General features: G+C 42.3%; 1 protein-coding gene across 1 annotated transcript in view; it reads left to right on the top strand.

The window, feature by feature from the left end:
* Positions 1-16201: 16201 nt before the first annotated feature.
* The window catches only part of DNAH7 (dynein axonemal heavy chain 7), a 99661-nt gene continuing 90200 nt past the window's right edge, over positions 16202-25662 (top strand). Inside the window, exons 1-7 of the mRNA XM_066620522.1 lie at positions 16202-16387; positions 21109-21174; positions 22251-22353; positions 24132-24279; positions 24407-24500; positions 24855-25035; positions 25564-25636. Of these exons, the coding sequence (XP_066476619.1) occupies positions 16202-16387; positions 21109-21174; positions 22251-22353; positions 24132-24279; positions 24407-24500; positions 24855-25035; positions 25564-25636 (851 nt within the window). The remainder of the gene's footprint in view (positions 16388-21108; positions 21175-22250; positions 22354-24131; positions 24280-24406; positions 24501-24854; positions 25036-25563; positions 25637-25662) is intronic.

The raw sequence follows: 25662 nt of genomic DNA, 5'->3' as shown, positions 1-25662 counted from the left end.
CCAGGGGGGGCCAGTTTGAACATATTGCCCTAAGGCTAACCTACTTTTTCAACAGGTCTCACTCTCAGACTGTAAACTCTGCCATTGGGGGGTTGGGGGGACAACCTCATTCAGAATAGGTTGGTTACCATCTCTCTGGCAGACAAAACCCTAAGTAATAGTACTATGTCTTTTCAGGATTGAGCTTCTGTTTATTGAGGCTCAATCCAGTTCATCACTCAACCCAGACACTGATTCTGTGCTTCCACTGACTTTTATGTTTGTTTCTGTTTGATGCTCAGATTAACAATTCAGTATAAAAACCTCATCACAGATTTGGTAACATTATCCAGTTCTGCTTATAAACTATATTTTCTTTTTGAGATTGCAGTTTTGTCAGGACAGTTTGGCACAACCAGAGGAAATTTGCTGCCTGAGTATGGCAAGGCCTGAAAGCCTGGGGCCTGTATCTGTGTGCAAGCCCATGGCCCAGAGCAAGGCAGAATGTATGTGTACCATATGACCCTGACCAATCAACACTGTGCAAATGTGCTGAGTCACTGTGACTTTGCAGCCTCAATGCAAGTCTATGGGAGAGGGACAAGTGCATCTTGAGAGGATGATGTAATAGACTCATGAGAGGATGAGGTAATGGTGATGAGGTCATCCCTTACCTGAATGTCAGGGGAAATATAAAAGGGCTGGGGCCTACCCTCATGGGTTGTTGTGAGGAGTTGAGAAGAGCGTGAAACTATGTTGGTGTATCTGAAGACTGTGCTTGCTGTTTCGCTGCTGGCGAGACCAGCTGCACTATATGTAAATACAGCTTGGTGGTGGAAACCCTGAGGGTTTGCTGAGAGTCCCTGAAGTAGTTCATGGAGGAACACAGTCACATTCTGGCAACTCCTACAACGCCGCTGGAACCAACTGTTCTGGCTTCTGCCTTTTCATTGGACCATTTCAGTAACGTGGAGAGGGGGATTTGCTGCATGGGTAACAGTCTATCCTCCATATCTACTTTACCCAGGCTTCACGCACTGGAGAGGACACTCTGTTCCAGAACCACTATTCAGAGCATGATACCATAGTCTTCCAAGACTGAAGGATGCCAACAGGTGGAAACATGCCTGGCTTGTGTTTTCATTCCTTCTCCGAGCTATCTTGGATCCCCGTCGGTGCCAGCAGTTTGCTGCACTACATCATCTGTGGGTTGGGTACACTGCATAGCCCCAACAAGTTTCCTGTCAGAGATCATTTGCAGCTTTTCTAACATGACCATTAAAAAAAAATATCATTATAGACAGATCAAATAAATAGAAGACAAAATTTTAGAAGTTCTTTCAAGCTGCTGAAGGAAATGTTTTAGAGGATGAAACCACCTTCATGATACAGTCTTCTTCCAAAGCTTGGCTAATAGGGGATGGCACTTGGAAGATTGAAACTACCTGGGGCTGGATTTTGCTGGAGAAGCAATTAGACACTGCCTTGCTGTGCAGGTATTTAGCCTTTGGCTCTGGATGGAGGTATGACCCTGAGATGAGAGTTGAAGGAGTACTAGTCCTTAGCCCAAAAGCAATCGAGATTGATAGTTGCACTTCAAATAGCAGACTTCAAACCACATCAAGACCAACAGTAGGTCCCTCTCCCTTACATGTTGTCATCTTTTGCAAGAGAGAATGGGGTGTGCATAAGCCAATGGCAGTGGTGGCAGCACAAGACACCTTTTTATTGCTTGCTAGACAGAACTGCTGACCATGACTTTTTTAATGTATTGTATGCTTCTATTGTTTTGTTTGCTTTTATAAAAAAAAAATGTAAGGTGCCTCAGCATTTGCCTCAGCGAGGGAAAGGCTGAGAATACATTTTTAAAATAAATAAGATTCAGAGAAGCAAGATACAATGGGAAAAAAAGGATACATAATACTTGAATGGGCTCCCATTCAACTGCAATTAATTAATCAATCCTGTGTTTTGTTATTGCTAATCTAGCCCACACTGTGCTCATGTATTGTTCCCCTAAAATACTAAAAAATGGCTTACCACAAGGTTCGGTTCTTGCACCTCTCCTTTTTAACTTATATATAGCTGACATGCAGCACACAAAAGCTAGGAAGTTTGGCTATGCAAATTGACTGGGCTATAGCTTTTCAAGATATTTTTCAAGATATTTTTCAAGATAACTGAAGATGTTCTTACTTCTAATTTATATATATATTAGATAAATATTTTCATAAATGGAGGCTACAACCTAATCCAACTAAGACAGAAGGATCATGCTTCCATCTTTTTAACAGAACAGCTTTTCAAGATATTTTTCAAGAAATTTTTTAAGATAACTGAAGATGTTCTTACTTCTAATTTATATATATATTAGATAAATATTTTCATAAATGGAGGCTACAACCTAATCCAACTAAGACAGAAGGATCATGCTTCCATCTTTTTAACAGAACAGCAGGTAGAGAGCTCAATATACAGTTTAAGGGAAATCAACTTAATCATAACATCTACCCTAAATACCTTAGGGTCACTTTGGACAGGATACTTTCTTATAGAGAGCACTTGATGAAGACTGCTGCCAAACTGAAAAGTATAAATAATATCCTGAATAAATTGTGCAGTACTAGTAATGCCGGAACCCAAAGTAGGGAAATTAAAATTTCCTAAGCCCACAGCCCCTCCTTCTGACACACACACACAAAGCAATGTGTGGTTCAGCAGTGGTGTTTGAAACTTTGCCAAATATGGACATGGGTGTGACAAGGGAAAATAGCAAAACTGACTGTCCTGTATCTGCATAGTAACAGGGGTGTGACCACGTTTAAGTAACCCCACCCAGAGTGTATAAAAGCAAGCTTCTGCCAGTTCGAAGGGCCGCACCCTGATTAGCTTTGCTAGGTGTTGGTCCTCAGCGCTGTAGTAAAATGTGTAAACCTCCTCCGGTTATCCATGTCATTATTAAGTGGTGTTTTCAGGTAACATTTTCTGGTGCCGTGACTCGGATGGCACATGGCATGTTGCCTGCCCCGTGAGACGTTGGTTCCTATGGACCCCCGTCGGCTGCGTGGCTCGACTTGGGCCCATCCACCATTTTGTGGAGAGATCTAGCACTGCTGCCTACGGTGGCCTTGTGACCTTTGCTAATGGAAGGAGGAATGAATTGGATGACCAACAGTAGGGTGTTCAAGTATCAAGCTATACTGCTGGAAGACCCAAATCTAGAGTTACAGACATGCCATGTACTCAGTCCAGCCACTTTCTTACCTAATATAGAAGGGACACCTGAAATCTATCATAACTGCATTACTACAGTGCAGCAAGTTGGAAGCCCAGGGCCGACCTGAAAGACCAACCACTTAAGAAACCTGATGAGGACTGGTTTACAGATGGGAGCTCCTTTGTAGAAAATGGTGTATGCAAAGCAGGATATGCTATAGTTAGTCTTTATGGAACAATTGAGGCTCAGTCGCTCGAAATTGGCACGTCAGCCCAGCTTGCTGAACTGATTGCATTAACTAGAGCCTTGCAACTGGCAAAAGGAAAAGCAGTTAACATTTATACAGACTCTAAATGGGTTTTTAATATGTTGCATGCTCATGCACAGTTATATAAAGAAAAGGGAATGATAGATTCAAGAGGAAAACCAATAAAATACAAAGCTCAAGTAGAGGTCTTGTTAACTGCTATATTAGACCCAAAAGCAGTGGCTGTAATTCATTGCAGAGGACATCAAGTAGGGAGCTCAGCTCCAGCGAAAGGTAATCGGCTCGCAGATGCCGCAGCAAGAGCAGCAGCACGTACAAACCGCTTGATGGCCCCCCTTCTTCCAGACTTAGAGGGTATTGAAATGTCCTGGATATATGAGGCGAAGGACTTAAAATTGGCAGAAGTATTAAAAGCACAGAAAACTCATACATGGTGGCAGTTACCAGATCATAGAATTTTGATTCCACATCATGAGGTTAGAGGGCTAGTGTGTGATTACCATGCTAGTACACATGCAGGAGCAGAGACTATGTAGAAGGCCATCCGGAGATATTTCTATGCTCCGAATCTGTCTTCTCATACCAGGCAGGTAGCAAGAGGCTGTCACACCTGTGAAATAGTGAACCCTAGAACAGGAAAGTTACCACCACAAGGAAACATTGAAATAGGAATCGAACCAATGGAGGTCCTACAAATAGACTTTACTGAAATGCCCCAAGCAGGGCCATACAAGTATTGTCTAGTTGCGGTAGACACCTTGACTTCATGGGTAGAAGCGAAACCCACTAAAACTAAGAAGGCTCGAGAAGTGGTAAAATGGTTATTAGAGTACCAAATCCCTACACATGGAATACCCCGAAGCATTAACTCTGACAATGGACCTCATTTTGTTGCCACTGTAGTACAAGAAACAGCATGGGCAATGGGGATCCAATGGAAATTACATGCAGCATTAAGACCTATGCAAAAGGTCTGCAAAAGTTGAAAGAATGAATTTAACTATTAAAAATCTCCTAACAAAGTTAATTGAAGAAACAGGAGAAAGTTGGGTACAGTTATTGCCCCAAGTTTTGTTCAAGGTTCGGAACACCCCGCACAGTAAGACTAAAGTGACCCCTTTTGAAGGACTGTATGGCAGGGCTTCTCCAATATGGAGGCCTCTCAAGCCAAATATAAACAGTCCTAGGAATATACAAAATTGGGCACAGGAGATAGAGAGTATTAGGAAATATTTACGGCAAGAAATCCCGTTAAACATTCTAGATTCATTGCATGAAATTGAACCAGGTGATTGGGTATTAGTAAAAAAGTGGAAAAATGAGCCATTAAAACCTGTATGGGGAGGGCCTTACCAAGTCTTGTTAACCACACCCACTGCAGTTAAATGTTTAGGAGTCAAAGCTTGGATCCACTTCACAAGAATCAAGCAGACCCAGGCACCTAAGCAGTGGAGAGTATCCCATCAGAAGGAGACCAAACTTACCCTTACAGCCGAACCATGGTCCTAAGCACCCACCTGACCAGGCGACGACGGGTGGCCAGTGCTAGGACGAAGCAAAGGAGGGTAAGCACCTTTGATACCTGGAGACTACACACAGGCAACACTCCCCTCGAAGATGAGTAATTTGATCATTATCTGTATGTGTTTATATGTAGTTGTCATATCTGCAAGAGAGTATCCAATTATGCACATAATGCACAGTCTGGCTAAAATGGGGAACTGGACAGATTGTTGGTTTTGTAACAAATTCGCCCCTGCAGGTCAAAATGAAGTTGTTTGGGCTACAAATGCTTCAATTGCTCCTTGGAAAGAGGAGGCTCCTACAAAATCTCTGTTTCAGTTTGTACGAGACTATCCAGATTCCAGCCGACCATGGAGAAGAAATGCAGATAGTGCCTCTCCTGGAGTTTCTGTTACCTTAATTCCAGGGACCAGGTTTTCAACATGTGTCCAGGCATTAACAGGTCGTCAGCGGATAGGGTATGTTAACACGTCCTTATGTTCAATGCTGCTCATAATCAATCATACAGACCCTGATTATATATTTCACACGCAAGCCCAATATCTTCAAGATCCCATTAATGCTTCCTTGCCAGACCACACTATGTGTACAAGCTCAGAGAACACTACCAGATCTGAACACAATTCATGGTTATGCTACTCAGGCAACGGCACTGTTTATGAGAGTCCAACAAATAGCACCATCATACCTGACAATTTATTGCACAAAATATGGATAACTGTATGGCGCCGAAATAAATCTAGAATAAGGGAAGAGCTGAATTGTTCCATATATTTTCCCACTAAACCTGTTAAAGTGTCAAATAAACTTGCCTGAGGAAACGCTCTGGTTTTGTTCCTAAAGAGACCTGGCGAATTTTTTATTTGTGGAACAAAAGCCTATAAAGCCCTGCCACCATATTGGAAAGGGCGATGTGGAATTGGATATTTGGTTCCTGATGTAAGAATAAGTAAAGCAAGCAGTACAAATCCTGGACGGAATACAGACAAAAGAATCTTTTTGGGCATGGTTAACAGATTGGTTGCCTGGGACAGCATGGGTAAAAACGCTCATCATATGGGTTCTAGGAGGAGAATTATTGCTGTGTGTAGTTATGTGTTGTATTCTAATATGTTGTAATTGCCTCAGGCGAATGATCAACTCAATGATGGAGCAGCAAACTACTGCTATTATGTTAGCACTGTACACTCCTCTCACGCATGTCCATGAAGCTGGCAGTTCAGACTCTCTAGAGACAGAGGGCATTCTGGAGTATAAAGAGTAAGGTTTTTAAATTCTCTAAGGTTGAGTGGCTAGCGCTTGCTAGGAAACCTGAAAGATTCAAAATTGAGGAAAGCAAGTCTTTAAAATTGCTAACGTGTGCTAGAAGCCTTGCATCAAAAATACGGAAAATTGTAATTTAAGGAGGGAATAATGCGGGAACCCAAAGTAGGGAAATTAAAATTTGCTAAGCCCACAGCCCCTCCTTCTGACACACACACACACACACACACACACACACAAAGCAATGTGTGGTTCAGCAGTGGTGTTTGAAACTTTGCCAAATATGGACATGGGTGTGACAAGGGAAAGTAGCAAAACTGACTGTCCTGTATCTGCATAGTAACAGGGGCATGACCACGTTTATGTAACCCTGCCCAGAGTGTATAAAAGCAAGCTTCTGCCAGTTCGAAGGGCCGCACCCTGATTAGCTTTGCTAGGTGTTGGTCCTCAGCGCTGTAGTAAAATTTGTAAGCCTCCTCTGGTTATCCGTCTCATTATTAAGTGGTGTTTTCAGGTAACACTAGCTGTGGTGCAACAGACACGCTACAGGTGTCAGCATTAAACATAGTATTGTGCCCCAGAGTATTGTGCCCCAGTGTGGTTTAATAGCCCGCACACAAACAGGGTATATGTACAATTGCATGAAACAATACATATTGTTAGTGGGATTATTTGATTTACTCCTACATACTGGCTGCCTATTTTGAGCCACATACCACCTCTGGAAGCAAAATGGAAAAATGCCCTGAACAAGAATATTTGAAAAGTGTTGATAATTCCCAGTTGCCAATACTGAATGATGTAGCCTGCCTGGAGTGAAATAGGTTGAGAACATCCTGCCATTGTTACTGCTAAAGCATTCGTAGAGGAGGATTTTAATGTTTACAGTAAGTGTAAACAACATTGGTTAGAAAACTGTCCCCCACAATGTTGAAGTCAGCCCTGAATTTCCAAAAAACCACCTGGATTTGACCAGCCTCATGCAGTATGGATAACATTCAACTGAATTCGCACTGGACATGGCAGATGTGCAGACATCCTCTATAAGTGGAGCACAATTTCTTCTCCCAATTCTGACTGCGGGGTCAAAAAACAAACTATCCAACATACAGTAACAGAGTGCCAAAACAGAGCTTATAATGGAGATTTTGCTGATTTTCTGGCTGTGACAAATGAAGTAAAAATTATATTTGTAATTTAGATATAAGTTTTTAAGATTCTTATTTATTTTACATTCTGTATTTTAATCTATATGCTTTTATTGAAATGTGATGTGAATGTGCCATACAATAAATAAATACATAAAAAATGTGCCCATGTATTAGCATTCCCTCACATGGTTTATTAACCTTGAGTCCATGCGTAGGTCTGAGAAGAGAATGCATAACATCCTTTTACACCTGATTATCTTAGCTACAAAATGAAAATTCAGGGGTTCAGCTGATAACAGATTACACACAGCCTTTCCTCCTTGCACCAAAACATGTACAGGATCAAGCCATTTATAATTTTTCATTCTTGATCTTTTTTCAGTATATAAATCAAGCTTGCAAGTCACATGCAGCTCTCTGACATATAATGTGCAACACAGAAATATGTTGGCAGAACTCCTTTTTGCATCACAATTAATATAAAAGGTAATTTTAAAATATTCAGGTATAAACTGAGAGACCACTGGATTAAAATGTAAGTTCAATGTTCACGCAAGTAAATATTTAAGAATTTTAATGCCAATTTTAATGCTAGATCCGAGACAGTGATTAAAGAAATTTTGGGTCAGCAAGGATTACAGAAGAATTGTGCTGGAGAATCAGTAATTGTACAAACCTGTAATGAGAATTTTAGTTATAGTGGGCGTGGCTTGTGTAGCCAGAATTTTTAATATAATAAGGCAAGGCTGAAAGAAAGATAAAATGGTTGGCTTTCTTTCCCAGTGCTAAGACGAAGCATAAAATGGTGACCCCCCCCCCCAAACTCTGAAGCAAAAAATTCTTATAGTCCAAAGGGGCAACCAGGTGGGGACAAACAGGCAACATCACATGTGAATGTTTCGCATTTATGAGCAAAGAAAAACAACCAAGTAGCAAATATGAGGTCCCCAAACATGGTTGCATACACTGGAAAAATATGGGCGATAACAAGCACAGAGGCATAATATACAAGTCTACTACAGTAGTCAGAAACTACAAACAGTTCTGGTTCTCTGGGGTGTATATAGTCTTCTAACACAGAATATTCTCGATTTTAATTTGCATGTATACTGTAAACTGCCTTGAGCACCAGGTTCTGTTACCTAGGAAAAGGCAGTATAGAAACATACTTGTGTAATTTATTTATTTAGGAGGAAAGGCCCCTTCCCCTGAGTAGCTGTTGGCAGCTGCCCTATTGCACACAGGATGTCACGGCAGCCGTTTTGGCGCCACGGTGGTCCTGGCACAACAGGCAGCTCAGGATTGGACAGCCAGTTCTTCTAGATACAGGATATTTAGAGGGAGAAAAATTTACTTTTCCCTACTTGGAAGCAGCAACTGTAAGGGTAAGATGGGAACAGCACTGTGGAAGAAACAAAGAGCCACTTGGCATTTAGAAGCGGTCCTGCCTAAGACAACTTTATGGCAAGCATGTACTGAGAGAAAGTTCTCCTCATGAGCAGAGTACAACACATTACAATTGTTTCTTTGTTACTGTTGATTCCAACCAATCAGATATTGCCCTGTGGCCTCCATGGCTAACTGTCACTTGCTGGTTTAAACCAGTCTCCCAATGTTTTTCCAACCCCTCCCTTACCCTTCTGCACATAACAATATTGTGATCAAAGTTTGGGTCCTCGTCTATTGGCTTCCATAGCACTTAGCAGTATAGCGAAGAAAAAAAATAAAGGAAAAAAGAAAAAAAAAGTGGGGGGTAAAAATACATAATGCATTAAATAAGCACACAATAAGCAAAACCAACTATAAAATAGATATTGATAAACAGTCTATGCATAAGCTTCTAGAAAAGGCTTCCAAATGTCCAAAACATGTATACGCAATTGTCTTCTGTAGGTCATAAATTCAAATGTTGATGTGTTAAAAGGTCCTCAGCCCACTGAAGAATAGTAGGAGAGCCCTTATCCTTCTAAAGTTTGTGTCCCTTTTTCTGCAAGGGCACAAAGGAGGTAGATTGTGTCTGTCTTACAGGTTTCTAGAGATGGGGATGCCACCAGAAGGTCATCCATGTAGTGAAGCAGGGTAGATCCTGCAGGCAGGCTTATCTCATCCAGGTCAGCCTTTAAACACTGGGAGAATATTTATTTATGGTATTTCTATTCCACCTTTCTCCCTGAAGGGACCCAAGGCAGTGTGTAACATAACTTGAAATTTTTTTTAAAAAACATAAAATCTCAATTAAAAACAAATTAAAACCCTTCCATAGTACAAAAAGGATCGGGCCCTCCCAGGCACCCAACCCTTTTTAGGGGTTTTTGCCGCCTTTGGCTCTGCTCCAGCTCTGCTCACTGACTCTAAGAAGCCCAAAAGACATTATCTGATTAGATCTTTAAGCGAATCTTGGTAGAACTGCTACCACCCTGTATTAGCCAGTGGCACAGTCCAGGGAAACTGGGACCTTCTGGGCTGTATCTAGTTGTTGCAGGTACTGGGCTCCCTCTCTCTTGTGACCCAGTCCTCATGGATGCTAGCCTGCAACGTACATTTCTTGGTAGCTTGACCAAGTGGCTAGGCTGGATTCTGACCCCTGTTCCTAGTAGCTCAATCACTCAGGCTTGTGAAAGGTATTTAGTTTATTAAAGAGAATAAGGATACACTGACTAAAGTTGAAGGCAGCAATTTGCAATGAGGTACGGACTTATAGAAATGCAGGTGTGCACCACCTAGCAAAGTTCCACCTAACAACCAGCTTCATGCACGATGATGGTCACCTGATATCAAAACCTAATAGGCTTAGCGTCAAACCACCTTGCAAAACTCTGTCCTGACATTTTCTTTCTTTAACATTTCCTTTTCTTTCCTCCTCTTCTGAGAGAGAGCCAGGGTGACCAAATGTTATAACCAGAAAAGAGGACAAGACACCTCAAAATGCAGAACATGACAAAATAAAAGCTAAAATTGTTTGAACACCTAATTCAAAGCAAATAGCCATGGCCTGACTACCCAAGGGATGTAACCCTGTGCATCTGATGCATAAAGAAGTGGAGATCAGGATGTCCAAACCTCCCATCAGCCTCCCTAACCTTGCCCCTGGGCTTGCCCCATTGCTGAAGGAAAGGGTAACCATCAACCCTAAGTTCGTTGGCTGTCCAAGTTTCCTGAAGCAGGATTATATCATAATTCCGGTGGAAAAAGGAAGAATCTTGACTTTTGCAACGGGCCCAGCCAGTAATATTCCAGGAAGCAAATTCCAAGGATTTCCCTAGATTCAATTCAAGCTTTTCTTTGTACAGTCATACTGAACCTGCTTCTCCCTGCTGTTGATTCGTGTTATTTTCTTAATTTATCATGGAAAGTCCAGGGTCCTCCAAGGAAACAATCACATTGGACCTTAAAGCTCTTCTGTTGATTGTAACAGTTGATTCCAAAGGGGGTTGAGGCCCCTCCACAAAGAAAAGTCCCTTATTCTTTAAGGTCTCCTTTGAAAGATTGTAAACAGAAGAACTAGAAGCAGGCAGGTGAACATTGGCAGTAGATGACTGTTTGATATCTTTGAGGGGAAAAACCAAAGATACCAGTCGTGTGATCAGTGTCTTGTTCTTCAGGAGGTAGGAAACCAAATGAAGACAGGAGTCTAGCATCCATCTTGTCTTCTGTCAGGCCAGGTTTGAAGTCAATCTTATCAAGTTCGTCATTAGAAATTAGGGGGGATGGCTTAATCAGAGTGGCAGGAGGGTTCGAGAGTTTTGCATTAGTCAGCTCCATTGGCAAGGATGGATCTAATGGTGCAGATTGATCTAATAGACTCCAGAGGACTCCAGATTTCTCATTTGAAGTCCACCTCAGTTCTTCAGTTGACTCCTTATGGCCCTCTTCTCTTTAATTTGGAAGAGCAAGCTTCAGTAGTGAGGAATCATAGAAGTAGCCTGATCCCAAAGCCTGATCCCAAAGCCAATTAATGCAGGAGCCTGCGCATAAAGCAATCTTGGAACACTATTCATGTGAAAGTAAAGGAGAAAACACTCCTGGCTTCCCACACTGGGCAGCCTTTCCAGCTTTTGGAGATCTATCACTGAAGGAGCCTTCCTGAGGAGAAATGCCAGATGTTGTCTAGCCTTCCATTTGGTGGACCAATCAATGTGTCTTCCCATAAAGGGGGAGATATTGATGGCTAGGCTCTTTGTATCGTAAATGAGAGCAACAGAGTCTTTCCCACAAGCTGTCTGTAGGATGTTACCATCTGGCTGCACATTGGGAGTAACCCTTCCATTTGTAAATCCGTTCCCCCTTTCACACGCCAAGGGTTTCAACAAGTTGGCTGGCTGAATGTTTTTATCCTTCTCCTTTAGCAAGTCTGTAATACACTCAAACTGAGTAGTTATAACTTGAAGTATCTCAGTCATAAGGAAAGTCTGGTGTATTAAAAAATCAATGTCCTTATTTTCCCTGAATTTGTTAATGCTTCTCAAGTTTGATAAGCAACTAGCCACCTGGGTAACCTTAGGAGAAGTTTGCCTTAAAGAGCCCTGAGTCTCTGTGAGAACAGCCTCCGGATGGTCAAAACTGTTCTGCTTCTTTAATTGGTACAAAGAAATCATCAAGATTGGCTTGCTTGCTTGCTGGAAATAACTTTTCTCCCTCCTCACCCTCCTGAAGGAAAGTCCTCTTCCGTCCCATGGCACTTCTATCTCTTTATTTTCAGTTGGAATAACTTACAATTAATTATTTGTCAAGTGCCACAGAGTCTTCGGACAAAGATTGTAGCCAACCGCAAACTCTTATCACTGTTTTTCCTGTGTTGAGGTCATTCCAGTTTTTTCCATTCCTCTGTGCTATTCTTACAACAGCTGGCAGTAGATGAAAAAAGCTTCTTCTGCTTTTATTAAGGAGGAAAATAATATTTAAAAGGCCTTATTGCTTTTGGAGCTCCTCACAGAGCTCTGTATCAGCTACCCCAGGAAAGTAGGTGGGTATTACAGCCTTGTGGAGTTGAACATAAGAACATAAGAACAGCCCCACTGGATCAGGCCATAGGCCCATCTAGTCCAGCTTCCTGTATCTCACAGCGGCCCACCAAATGCCCCAGGGAGCACAGCAGATAACAAGAGACCTCATCCTGGTGCTCTCCCCTACATCTGGCATTCTGACTTAACCCATTCCTAAAATCAGGAGGTTGCGCATACACATCATGGCTTGTACCCCATAATGGATTTTTCCTCCAGAAACTCGTCCAATCCCCTTTTAAAGGCGTCTAGGCTAGACGCCAGCACCACATCTTGTGGCAAGAAGTTCCACAGACCGACCACACGCTGAGTAAAGAAATATTTTCTTTTGTCTGTCCTAACCCACCCAACACTCAATTTTAGTGGATGTCCCCTGGTTCTGGTATTATGTGAGAGTGTAAAGAGCATCTCCCTATCCACTCTGTCCATCCCCTGCATAATTTTGTATGTCTCAATCATGTCCCCCCTCAAGCGTCTCTTTTCTAGGCTGAAGAGGCCCAAACGCCGTAGCCTTTCCTCATAAGGAAGGTGCCCCAGCCCCGTAATCATCTTAGTCGCTCTCTTTTGCACCTTTTCCATTTCCACTATGTCTTTTTTGAGATGCGGCGACCAGAACTGGACACAATACTCCAGGCGTGGCCTTACCATCGATTTGTACAACGGCATTATAATACTAACCGTTTTGTTCTCAATACCCTTCCTAATGATCCCAAGCATAGAATTGGCCTTCTTCACTGCCACCGCACATTGGGTCGACACTTTCATCGACCTGTCCACCACCACCCCAAGATCTCTCTCCTGATCTGTCACAGACAGCTCAGAACCCATCAGCCTATATCTAAAGTTTTGATTTTTTGCCCCAATGTGCATGACTTTACACTTACTGACATTGAAGCGCATCTGCCATTTTGCTGCCCATTCTGCCAGTCTGGAGAGATCCTTCTGGAGCTCCTCACAATCACTTCTGGTCTTTACCACCCGGAAAAGTTTGGTGTCATCTGCAAACTTAGCCACTTCACTGCTCAACCCTGTCTCCAGGTCATTTATGAAGAGGTTGAAAAGCACCAGTCCCAGGACAGATCCTTGGGGCACACCGCTTTTCACCTCTCTCCATTGTGAAAATTGCCCATTGACACCCACTCTCTGCTTCCTGGCCTCCAACCAGTTCTCAATCCATGAGAGGACCTGTCCTCTAATTCCCTGACTGTGGAGTTTTTTCAGTAGCCTTTGGTGAGGGACCGTGTCAAACGCCTTCTGAATGAGCCAATTGGGGCTCTCTGCCCTGTGTGTGCCTCTTTCTACAAACAAGATGTTCTGAATGAGCCAATGGAGGCTCCTTTTGCTTGCATGCAGATTGTTTCTAAACTTGGTGCAGAGTTTCTTAGTTTGTGAAAGGTCTGCCCTTCCCTCACTTCCTGCAGAGATTCTTGCTGAGATCTCCATATTGGTGCAGAGATCCAAAGTTTCTTACAGAGATCTTCATTTTGCAGCTCTTGCAGAGCTCTGAGGATCATGCTACAGAGAGTTGTACAGAGGGTACTGCTGAGGAGACTTTCCCCAGCCTCTCATTGGTTTCTCCATTGCATCACCTTCTCCACTGCCTGATCTTCTGTCTTGTCTGCTCTTAGCTTGCTCCAAGGCTTGGCTTTGCTGCTTCCCACAAACGCTGCAGAGAAGGTTGGTGCTTTGCTATGTTGTGCTTTGCTTATAATGGCCCCTAAGCATACACCTCCTACTGGAAACGTTTCCAATGCTCCCGGCAAGAGGCCACATCAAGTTATCAACCTGGAGACCAAATTAAAAGTAATCAAGGACTATGAAGGGGGAAAAACTGTGATGGGTATTGTCTGTGTTTTAGGCATGTCCCATTCCACCATTGCAATAATCTTCAAAAACAAGACCAAAGTCACCAGGCTATGAAAGGGTCAGCATCACTGAAGCAGATGAGATTCTCAACAGTAAGGCAAGGTCCCATACAGGACATGGAGAAATTCCTGATGGGGACAGAAGACCTAGAACAGAAGATGGTCCCTCTCAGCACCAAAACCATCACCACCAAAGCCAAAAGTCTGTTTGACATGCTAAAAGTAAGGGCTGGATCAAACTACAATGTGGAGTTTACTGCCAACTTTGGCTGGTTCAAACGCTTCAAGAAGCATAATGCTCTACATAACATAAAGATCAGCAGTGAGTCTTCCAGTGCAGACATGAAGGCAGCAGAGGAGTTTGTAGAAACTCTCGATCAGGTTATAGTGGATGAGCATTTCCTGCCAGAGCAGATCTTTAATGTGGATGAAAACGCTCTGTTCTGGAAGCAAATATATATGGGCATAAAGTTCTAGAAAGTTCACCAGCTAGATATATAAGGAGATGAAAGATTGTAATTGGGATCAGTTGAGCCTACCTGAAGCTAAGCTGTAGGTTGGTCAGATTAAAGCCAGTCTTTGGGCCCAATCCTATCCAACTTTTGAGCTACAGTGTAGCCACAATGCAACCCCATAGTAAGGCAACACATTTTCCCATACCTTCAGGAGGCCCCAGTGACTGCCTCCCCACCACAGGATGCAGCGCACACCCCTCTGGCAGAACTACACCAGCACTGGAAAGCTAGATAGGATTGGGCCCTCAGTTGGGACCACAGCAAGGGACATAAGGTATTGGTATAGATGTTTGTTCTCTGATAACGAACGTTACCTTTGTTTTAAGCATCATGAAATAAGATCCATAGTGGGCAGTGTGTGCATGTGTCAGTTTACACTAACAACAAATTGGGCTTGTGCTGAAATATTATTAAAACTATTTATAGGTTTGCAAAGTGGTTTACAGACAAAATCAAATAACCAAGAGCCCAATCCTTTGCATGTCTACTTAGAAGTCAGTCCCATTATAGTCAATGGGGCTTACTCCCAGGAAAGTGAGGATAGGAAAGTCGCCTAAATGGCTCCCTGTCCCAAAAGAGCTCACAATCTCAGAAATGCAGAACACCACCACAAATAGTCACTAGAAAAGACATTGTGCTGGGGTGAAAGGGATAGTTACTCTCCCCCTAAATAAGAGAAGCACCACTTGAAAAAGTGCCTTTTTACCCAGTTAATTGTTTGATCTTTAAATGCAATGAGTTTCTGTTATGTTTGCAGCCAAAATAACACAGCTTACCCCCTCTGGAAAATGCAGAGGGGAAAAATTATATATATAGTGCTGCCATAGCACCAACTGTAAGTAACATATATATGTAGTTAGGATATAAAAAAAATTGGTCCAACTGCACAGCTAATGACTATAGATCAGTGTGCAAGCTCAGGCAGAAACTCCACAGGTGAAGTTTCCCCCCTCTTGCCCTTAGAATGCTTGCTTCCCAGCAATTATTATTTGGAGGGAAAAGTAGCCAACTTAGATCCCAATCCTATGCATGTCTACTCAGAAGTAACTCCCGTTATAGTCAATGGGACTTACTCCCAGGAAAGTATGGATAAAATTGCAGCCTCAGACCCCAACCCTATCCATGTCTACTCAGAAGTAAGTCCCATTAAAGTCAGTGGGTCTTACTTCCAGGAAAGTGTGGCTAGGACTGCAACCCACTACCTGCACATCAATCAAGACCAGAAAAGAGGAGCGTGATCTACCCTGCAATGCTCTCCCCACGTGGTACTCACAATTCTATAGAGGGCAGCGCTTCTCATGGACACGCCCATTTCCTCTCTCAGCCAATCAGAGCCCTGGGATTTGCAGGCTGCCGGGCGGTTGAGATTCAGCTCTGGGTTGAGGGAGGCAGGGCGGGGTGAGCCAATCACGGCGCTTTATGAGTCAGAAACGGTTGCCGGGCAACGGGACTTCCCTCAACACAGCTGCTCCTGGGACAGTCCTGCAGTGGGCAGCAGGACGTCGTAGATCCCGCTCGCCCACCCCGTGTCACTTTCACCCCTCCCTTTCCATTATACTCAGCGTAGGGACCAGCAGCCGTCGGGCAGCCATGAGCAACGAGCAGGTGAGAGGAGGGTGGAGGGGGGGCAGGCTTCAGAGGGACTCATCCTGCCAGCTCAGCCCCTCCCATCAGTGTCTTGCATCAGTTGCCAGCCAAGTCCTAGGCATGTCTACTCAGAAGTAAGTCCCATTAGAGTCAATGGGGCTTACTCCCAGGAAAGTGTGGGCAGGATTGCAGCCTCAGAGCCCAATCCTAGGCATGTCTACTCAGAAGTAAGGCCCATTGTAGTCAATGGGGCTTACTCCCAGGAAAGTGTGGGCAGGATTGCAGCCTCAGAGCCCAATCCTAGGCATGTCTACTCAGAAGTAAGGCCCATTATAGTTAATGGGGCTTACTCCCAGAAAAGTGTGGGTAGGATTGTAGCCTCAGAGCCCAATCAGAGCATGTCTACTCAGAAGTAAGGCCTATTATATTCAGTGGGGCTGGCTCCCAGGAAAGTGTGGCTAGGATCACAACCTGAAGCCCCAGCGCCCCACACTTACTGGTCAACCAGTTGCCACTGTGAACTAACCAGCAAAACCAACCTGCTGCTAGTGTGCAAAGCTTTAGCAGCAGGTTGATATGCAGAAATCCAGCTGCTGAAGCTTATCCTGCTGATAAATACCACTGGAGTAAGAGCTGGTGGAAAAAGTTGGCAGTCTAATCCCAAGGGTCTAATCCCACAGTCTAATCCCAGTGAAGAAGGCCAATTCTATGCTTGGGATCATTAGGAAGGGTATTGAGAACAAAACGGCTAATATTATAATGCCGTTGTACAAATCGATGGTAAGGCCACACCTGGAGTATTGTGTCCAGTTCTGGTCGCCGCATCTCAAAAAAGACATAGTGGAAATGGAAAAGGTGCAAAAGAGAGCGACTAAGCTGATTACGGGGCTGGGGCACCTTCCTTATGAGGAAAGGCTACGGCGTTTGGGCCTCTTCAGCCTAGAAAAGAGACGCTTGAGGGGGGACATGATTGAGACATACAAAATTATGCAGGGGATGGACAGAGTGGATAGGGAGATGCTCTTTACACTCTCACATAATACCAGAACCAGGGGACATCCACTAAAATTGAGTGTTGGGCGGGTTAGGACAGACAAAAGAAAATATTTCTTTACTCAGCACGTGGTCAGTCTGTGGAACTCCTTGCCACAGGATGTGGTGCTGGCGTCTAGCCTAGATGCCTTTAAAAGGGGATTGGACGAGTTTCTGGAGGAAAAATCCATTATGGGGTACAAGCCATGATATGTATGCGCAACCTCCTGATTTTAGGAATGGGTTAAGTCAGAATGCCAGATGTAGGGGAGAGCACCAGGACGAGGTCTCTTGTTATCTGGTGTGCTCCTTGGGGCATTTGGTGGGCCGCTGTGAGATACAGGAAGCTGGACTAGATGGGCCTATGGCCTGATCCAGTGGGGCTGTTCTTATGTTCTTATGTTCTTAAGGGAACTCAGGCTACAATCCTGTCCACACTTCCCTGGGAATAAGCCCCATTTAATATAATGGGACTTCCTTCTGAGTAGGCATGCATAGGCTTGGGCTCTCAGGCTACAATCCTATCCACACTTTCCTGTGAGTAAGCCCCATTGGCTATAATGGGACTTACTTCTGAGTATACATACATAGGATTGGGCTCTCGCTTACAGTCAGATGGTGAAACTTAAATTTCAGTTTAGCCTCATCAGGATTCCTTTACCTTTGCTGGTTCAGATGCTAACTTTTAAAAGTGGGTCAATAACTGGTTCAGACATCATCCATGCAAAATCATAACAGCTCTTGTTTACCACTAGAGTGTAACATGGATACAGTGAGTTGGCATACCATGCACTTGGAAGAAAAAGTTATCTGTTCTTTTGAAACACTGTTTATTTTTGAATTTACAAAATTTAAAATGTAAAATAGATTTTACAAACCAGATACATACAAAAGAATAAAAAATAAAAATAAAACATTAATGGAATTATGCATGCCTGATACTGAGCCACTTACAGAGAAATGGTTATCACTTCTTGTGTGTGGGCATTGAGCTCAGGTTGAAGGCACTGAAAAGATCTTAAATCTGGATTCACTGTGTTCACTAGAAAAACCTATCTGATCCTTTTTTCAGTCCAGTTTCAGTTTGACTGCCCGCTTACTTTATGATCTTTTCTCCCTCCCCCCCCCCACATGCTCCTGATCTCCCCCCTATAACCTATTCTTTATTCCATTTGGTTTATTGGCTCCCACCAGTCCTCCCAAATGAGAGTTGTTCAATAGAGCACATTAATCCTTAATGCCCTAACCACATTGTTCTACAGCCCCCCCCCCACCAGCTTGTGTTCTTCTGATCTAGAGATAACTTTATAATGCCTTCATCCATATTGCATTGGCTATGTGCCACTGCATTCCCCATGAATCCCTCTCTTTAACTTTCCCTAGCTATCAGAGCTAGGTTCAAATTCTTTTCTGCTTGTTAAAATTAACTTGCTGGTCCTGCCTGGGTATTTACCATGTCTGCTTCTTTACATGTAACTCAGCAAGAGATCTGGGCTTGCCACTGAGTGTATACTTGATTGGGGGGAGGGGGTGCAGCCAATCCTAGGGCTCTGAGAACTCTGTATGTCCCTGTATGGAGGCAAGAGAACTTCTGGATTGGGCTCTGAATCTTTTTGAAGTTCCCAAAGATCTCTAGCTAAGATCATATTCAGTTTTGCACCAGTCAAGTCACTCCCAGAAAATACCATCAATTAAGTGCCACAGTGCAAAGTTCATTTGAGAACACAGTTTTCACTATAGGATCCTTGAAAATCCCAGATGGCTTTAGCTTCAAGTCTTTCATCATCATCCCAGGATCTTCTCAGATCTTCTCATCGTACTTGAAACGCCAGCTTATGCCAGCTTGAGACAGTGTTGCTTCTATAGTCACTGCTCTCTTGAGATGAAATATTAGAGGGACAGCAGGAGCCCAAAATAACCAGTGGCTTTTACCCCTCTTGCTTAAACCTGTGATTAACCTTTTAAAAGTGTGAACAAATCATAGCCTGAAACCAGATAATGGGATACATGATTTTGTACAAGACCTGACAGCATAGTAGGATGGGTGTACATGCAGACAATGATGTGCATATCATGTTTCAGCAGCAGAGGGCAGCTTTCACCAGCTTGGTTAGGAATAAAACAAGTACTTGTCACTTAACGTTAAATAACATTAAATTGTTACTTAATGCTTCTCTAGAATAGGCAGGGTCATCCCGTCCCCCCCACCTTTGAAGTACAATAGATGGAACTTTTTGTTGTTATTATTTTGTGTTCAGTAAATAGATAGGATTAACTTTTAAAAATACTTTTTCCCCTCCCTCTCTGACATTTACTTAGACATTCATACTGTTTGAGAAAGGAATAGGTGGTATAGCCATATTTGTTGAAGGAGTCTTAAATGTATTTTGTCTCATTAATGGAAAGTTGTTTTCTCGAGGATGATGACATCCTCTAGGAAACCAAAAAATGTACCTAAAACTCTTCAAAGGCAGGCTTTTAAAAAAGAACGTCGAACTCCTTGCAAGGGTTCATATATTTTTTTAATTAGTTTTTGAAAGGAACCTTAACCAGACAGTTTGCATGAGGATTTGTGTTCTCATAATGAATGAAACTGCCAGAGCATTTTCCATAAAGTGTTTTAAATAGCAGGCAAATCCATTGCATATAATGGGTGTGGGTGGGGTTCCTCTTGGAGGTAGGAAGCCCTGAATTTGACTTTTCTTCCAATATCATGGATTTGAATATACAGTATAACAGAATATGAGTTGTGTGAACAAGCTGATAAAAATGAGACCTCGGCTCATAAAATTGTTTACTGTAAGTCGAGCTGTCCTTAAAGATGTTTTGCCCCGATATAGTGATATTGTGTGTACACAGGACTTATAATTCCAAATCTTGTTAACTAACTTCTATCAAGAGGCTTTAATATTTGTTTTATATTATTTTTATTTAGTCACTAGCAGTGATGCAGAAGTTTAGCATGAAAGTTTCACTGGTTTAATTTCCATGTTTCAAGCTCCTGTTTACCAGGAGAGCACAGGAGTTCACCATAGTGGGTTTTTTGTATGCACATCAAATTTCCTATATCCATAACATTTTTGTCATTCAGTATGGGAGATGTTTGCTCTGCTCACCCCCCCCCCATAGGGGGTTCCTATTGTACAGAAGTAAATGGGGAAAATCTACTCATACAGGAGTTCCAGATGCAAGCCAGAATGCTACCAGAGCTTTGAACTGATGTATTGTAACATGAACTATATTATAGTGGTATGCATTACAATATATGGACCCCATTGGGAGGATTTTTATCTTTACATCAGAGAGCGTTCCTGCTACATTTATTGAGAGAGAATGGTCCAATTTGATAAGGGGATCAAAGCTATTGTTTCAGAAGAGTAAAAAGTGAATTGATTTTTCATGTAAAGTAACTGAGTGTTCTCAAGATTGGACCATCTTTCCTTATTTCTTAGAAATTTGGAACAGAGTTCTTAGGAGGCAATAGTCAATTTCCTTTTGTGATATCTGTTAATGCAGGAATTCTCATCTTTTCCTTGAACCTGCTAGTTTCAAAACTTCTGCTAAAGAACACATACAAATATGTAATAACTACATGGAGCAAAGGCAGACAGAAACGTACATAATAATTTCAATGCATTTTAAAATTTCAGATTATAAGTGTGAATAAATGTGGCTTTTTACCTTTTTGTTGTATTTGCTCCTTGCAGCCCAAACCACCCAACAAGGGAAAATTAGAGAAGAATATAACAAAATGTTTACCACAGTTGGATAAGGTAATTTTTGTTTGGTTTATTTTTTGTTTTGTGTGTAGCATATAAAAGTGTGTACTTTTCAGTGGACACGACTGTCATGAAGGGGAGATTCACAACAGCCCACCTCAAGCACAGTTTACTCTCATACCAGTTGGATTTATGTTTCCTGCACTTGTTTTTTGACTTTTTTGTGGGCATAATCACAGCAGTGAACACAATGACCATTGTACAAAACAGTTACACTGACCAGATCCCTCTAAGGATCTGTGTCTGTTCAAGGATCCTCAGCTGCTGCGCTGGAACCTGCAGAGCACAACTTTTCAGGGCTTTGAGCTGCTTGGTCACAAAACTCAAAGGGAACATTGCTGACAATCTTCTTGGTGGATTATGCCCTGAAGGTAATGCTAATGGCCTCAATTATTAATCCAAAGATACAACTAGGCATTTGTATCTAAGAACAGTATCATACATTTGAAAATTGCCTATAGCCCTACATATATGGATGTTGATATTCATTTTCATAGAGAGTGGGAAACGCACATTCACATTTGTCATGTATTGTCTTGCTTGTATGTGAATGGCAATGCCTATCTACATGCATATGCAGCTCAGTAGTTCTGGACCTACCTATGTATACTTGGGGCAATGGCATTGAGTTCTGACCTGTGTGTATATGAGGCAGACCTTTGGATCTGCTCTGCTTTTGTCTCCCCCTCTCTCGCATCAAGTGTGTATGTGCTGCACAATTGTTCCAGGAGGGCAAAGCCCTTATTTAAAGCACAAACTGATTTTTGGATAAAAAACATTTTTTTACTGATCCCGCATAAAAGAGCCACGTGCATAACCATTCTTTTGTATTTGTTGCCAATGCATCTGAATATACAGCCCCTTCCATATTGCAGTGTTCACCCCAGACTTACAGAAATGACTAGATGTGATGTTAGTGAGGATGCATCTGCATCTTGGACAACCAGTTGTTATGTGATCAACTGAATCAGGTTCACAATGTACTATACCTGAACAAACCACTCTGCATCTTGAAAGCTGTTAGCATTTCTGCCTACTCCATACCATATGACCTTATCTACCCATTTCAGATAAACTGTAAACCACTATGGCATCAGAGTCCTCCTTCATTCCAGCTGCAAGATGATGGTTACATTCCAGAGGAGTTTGTACTCAAAAATGAAACAACGCCTGGTAAGGAAACTACATGTTTGGGCAGAACTGAAAATAAGTCTATAAAATGCCACCACCTAGCTTGTGCCTTGTGAAAGACTGAGCAGGCTCACCGGCCACAGCTGTTTTTCCATGAGTGGCTTTCCACTTCTCCTTGCCCCAAATTCTCCACCAGATTCCCAGTGTCAGCCAGCAAGACCATTGTTGCCTCTTGCCATACTGCATTTCAACTGCACCAAGCCATGTTGTTCATCTTCCTACATAAAGTGGACATAGCCTGTGCTGAATGTTTGTAACATACCACATCCAGAATCTGAGAAGATTTGTGTACCCTTAATAAATCCCATCTGAATTCATGGGTAGAAAAAAAATGTAAAAACTGGTTTTCTTTTGAAATCCTTGTCAGGAGACTTCACACTTATATGGCTCCAGAAGAAATTCCAGGTGTTTCCATATTCCTGGAAAAATGTTGCCTTTATGCACCTTTGGGACTTATAGGGTTCAGAAAAGGGCATTGTAGCTGTCACAGAATGTTGTGTTGACTTTGGAACATTACAATTGCACAAAAGAGGATTCACAGTACACTCTTATATGTCTACCCAAAAGTAGGTCCCATTGGTCAATAGAGCTTACTCCCAGGAAAGTCTATACCTCAGTTCTCTAAAATAGAGGATAGTTATCCTGTTGGTTCCATAGGAAAAGAGACTGAAGGACCTGATTCCCACATTTGTGTTTATCATTTGTTGTTGCAACACTTGATGATTCTCTTCTGGAGCTGTCACTATGAAAAGTATTTGAGCTGGCATCAAATGATGTTAAATTCTATCTAGGTGATTAATCTATGACAACTGATTCACAAATGAAAGACATTATTTGATGTTGCAGTGATGGATGTGTATTTGTGAACTGGCTCAAAATAATGTGACATATTTTGTTAGCTCAACATCTGTTTCATCAACAAAAGGTAGTATAAATAAAGACAAATAGAATAAAAAAAATGCCCTATAAAGTGTTCATTACTTCATTACTCAATGTTTGATGGCATGCAGTTGATTGTATGCATGGACCCTGTTTTCAGCCTTGCATGAGGTGATATGATCATGTGAAAGATCTGTTAGTGGTGGTAGATTGCTAAGGATCCATTCTCACATGCAAATAATCACTTGATGCTGCACTCAACAACTTTGATGCATGTATGAACCAGCCTGGATTACAGAAGTTGTAGGGTGTAAGGATGCTTACAGTGGTTCATTGAACATCATGACATTGTTCTGATAAGAGGTTTAGGACACTCTGCCCTAAACACTTGTTGATAGAGCAACTTTTTGGATCAAGTTCCTGACTGATACTAGCACTTCAGCTCACTTGTACCGTACTGATGAAATTTGAATCCAAGGAGTTGCTTGTCAGATACACTGGACATCGCAATGTCATCATAAGTAATTAGAAAAAGCCAAGAGGCTTTGAACCTCTTCATGTGAATCAATTTGAGAACTGACTTCAAGGCTTTGTAAATATTGTTTATATCACTTGCTTGATATATTTGCATAATGTGTTACTTTGAGTGCTTTATGACTTTTTTTGGTGCTGTTGACAGTGAACTTGATTCAGAAAGAGGTTGAGGCTGCAATCCTATGTGCACTTTCCTGGGAGTGAGTCCCACAGGACTTGCTTCTGAATAGATACACATAGGATTGCACTGTGAGAGACCTTAACTTTCATTGGAAGAGGTAGAAGTTGAGGGATTTTTAAACTTATGTCTTTCTCCCTTGCAAAACCTGTGTGCTTTGTTCCTGCAGCTGAATATCTGGCTCAAAGAGCCAAGAAGCGTAAGGTACAGACCACTACAGCTAATGATGTCACTGCTGGACCGTCAACATCAAAAGCAAGAAGCAGCGGTAAAAAAGATCGAGAAAATTTCCGAAGTGCCCTTGTTAATATCATCATGTGAGCATTTCTGTGGCTTCTCGAAAGGCACTTTTCAAATGTGAATGATACTATTTTTTTAAAGGAAGCCTGTACACCACCATCAGGTATTGATATCTGGTTGATGTCAGAATGTTTCTTTCATTAGGCAACCAGACTTGACTCCGGAAGAACGTCTTTTGATAGAAGAAAGCAAGTCCGGCACTTCGGCGTCTGCTGCTGCAATAGAGAAAGACATCTTGGTAAATGAGTGAATGACTCCTTGATCTGAACATCTCTTGGGCAGTGGCGGGAGGGAGGAGGCTTGGGGCTGGAAAAATTAGGATTGCTTGGGTTGACAGGTGCAGCCTCTCTTGAGGTTTGCAGTACCATGAGAGGTGGTCTGTGTGAGGCAGCATACAAGGAGGAGCATCAGGTCTGGAGCACTTGCTAAGGAGCAAATGCTAAGGAGCTGCACATACATAGCTGGCACATTTCTGCATGCTTTTATTCTCTTCAGTCATGAGGCACATTTGGTTAGAAAAATTCATCAAACCCAGATGTAACAATAGCAAATGGTTATGGTGCTAAACTCCTGCAATGGCCTAATTTTGCAGAAATATTACTATTACATTCGCCATGGAATTGATACGGAACACGTAGCCCCGATGGAAGACTCGTGGCTGGAACACGTCTTGGCCTTAGTACCAAAACATTTGAAAGTGCTCAGTGACAGTATCTATATGCTGTCTGACGAAATGAGAGAGGACTATCTTCTCAGTGTCAAGAAAGCAATAGGTAAGTTAATTACAGCCTAAGCTTACTTTTTTAATGGAAGAAAGTGAGTCCTGAATGCTGTCCCCACAGGTTAGATCTATTGCAATAGTTTTGTACTGTATTCTAGAGCAGTGCTTCCCAAACTCCTGCAAGGGACCACTGCAAGTATGTGTGGGGGAGGGGGAAAGCAGCTGTGCGATTCCCAGGATCACACTGTTGCCAGAAATGGGTTTTTAATGTACTTCTAGTAGGTAAATTCTGAAAAGTATGCATTTATTCAGCCCCACAGTGTAAGCAGTCCTGGACTCATTTTGGGGGGGAAAAATCAGACTATGGTACATTAGTCATTTCAGCCTTTTTAATGCGTAAAACTGTTTTATTTTTTGAGGCATTTTATTTTGTGAGGGAATCAATTAGCTTTGAGGTGTATGTTTTCTGGGACTGCTATATAACACTTTTAAAGTCTTGAAAAATAATTGGCTTAGTGTCAGATATTCTGTTTTGCTAAGCTTATTTGTGTTCTCATCTTCTTTTAATGCCTCCTTTTAGTTGATTTTGTGTTGAAAGACCCAAGGGAAAAAGAAGAAGACAAGAAGCAGGTTCTTCTACCTCATCGTCAAGAGTAAGAAAACGCCTATTTCCACAAAC

The sequence above is a fragment of the Tiliqua scincoides genome, chromosome 1, assembly GCF_035046505.1.
Source record: "Tiliqua scincoides isolate rTilSci1 chromosome 1, rTilSci1.hap2, whole genome shotgun sequence".
Classification (NCBI taxonomy): domain Eukaryota; kingdom Metazoa; phylum Chordata; class Lepidosauria; order Squamata; family Scincidae; genus Tiliqua; species Tiliqua scincoides.
The sequence above is the reverse complement of the archived record's forward strand: the minus strand, read 5'-3'. Positions and strand labels throughout refer to the sequence as shown.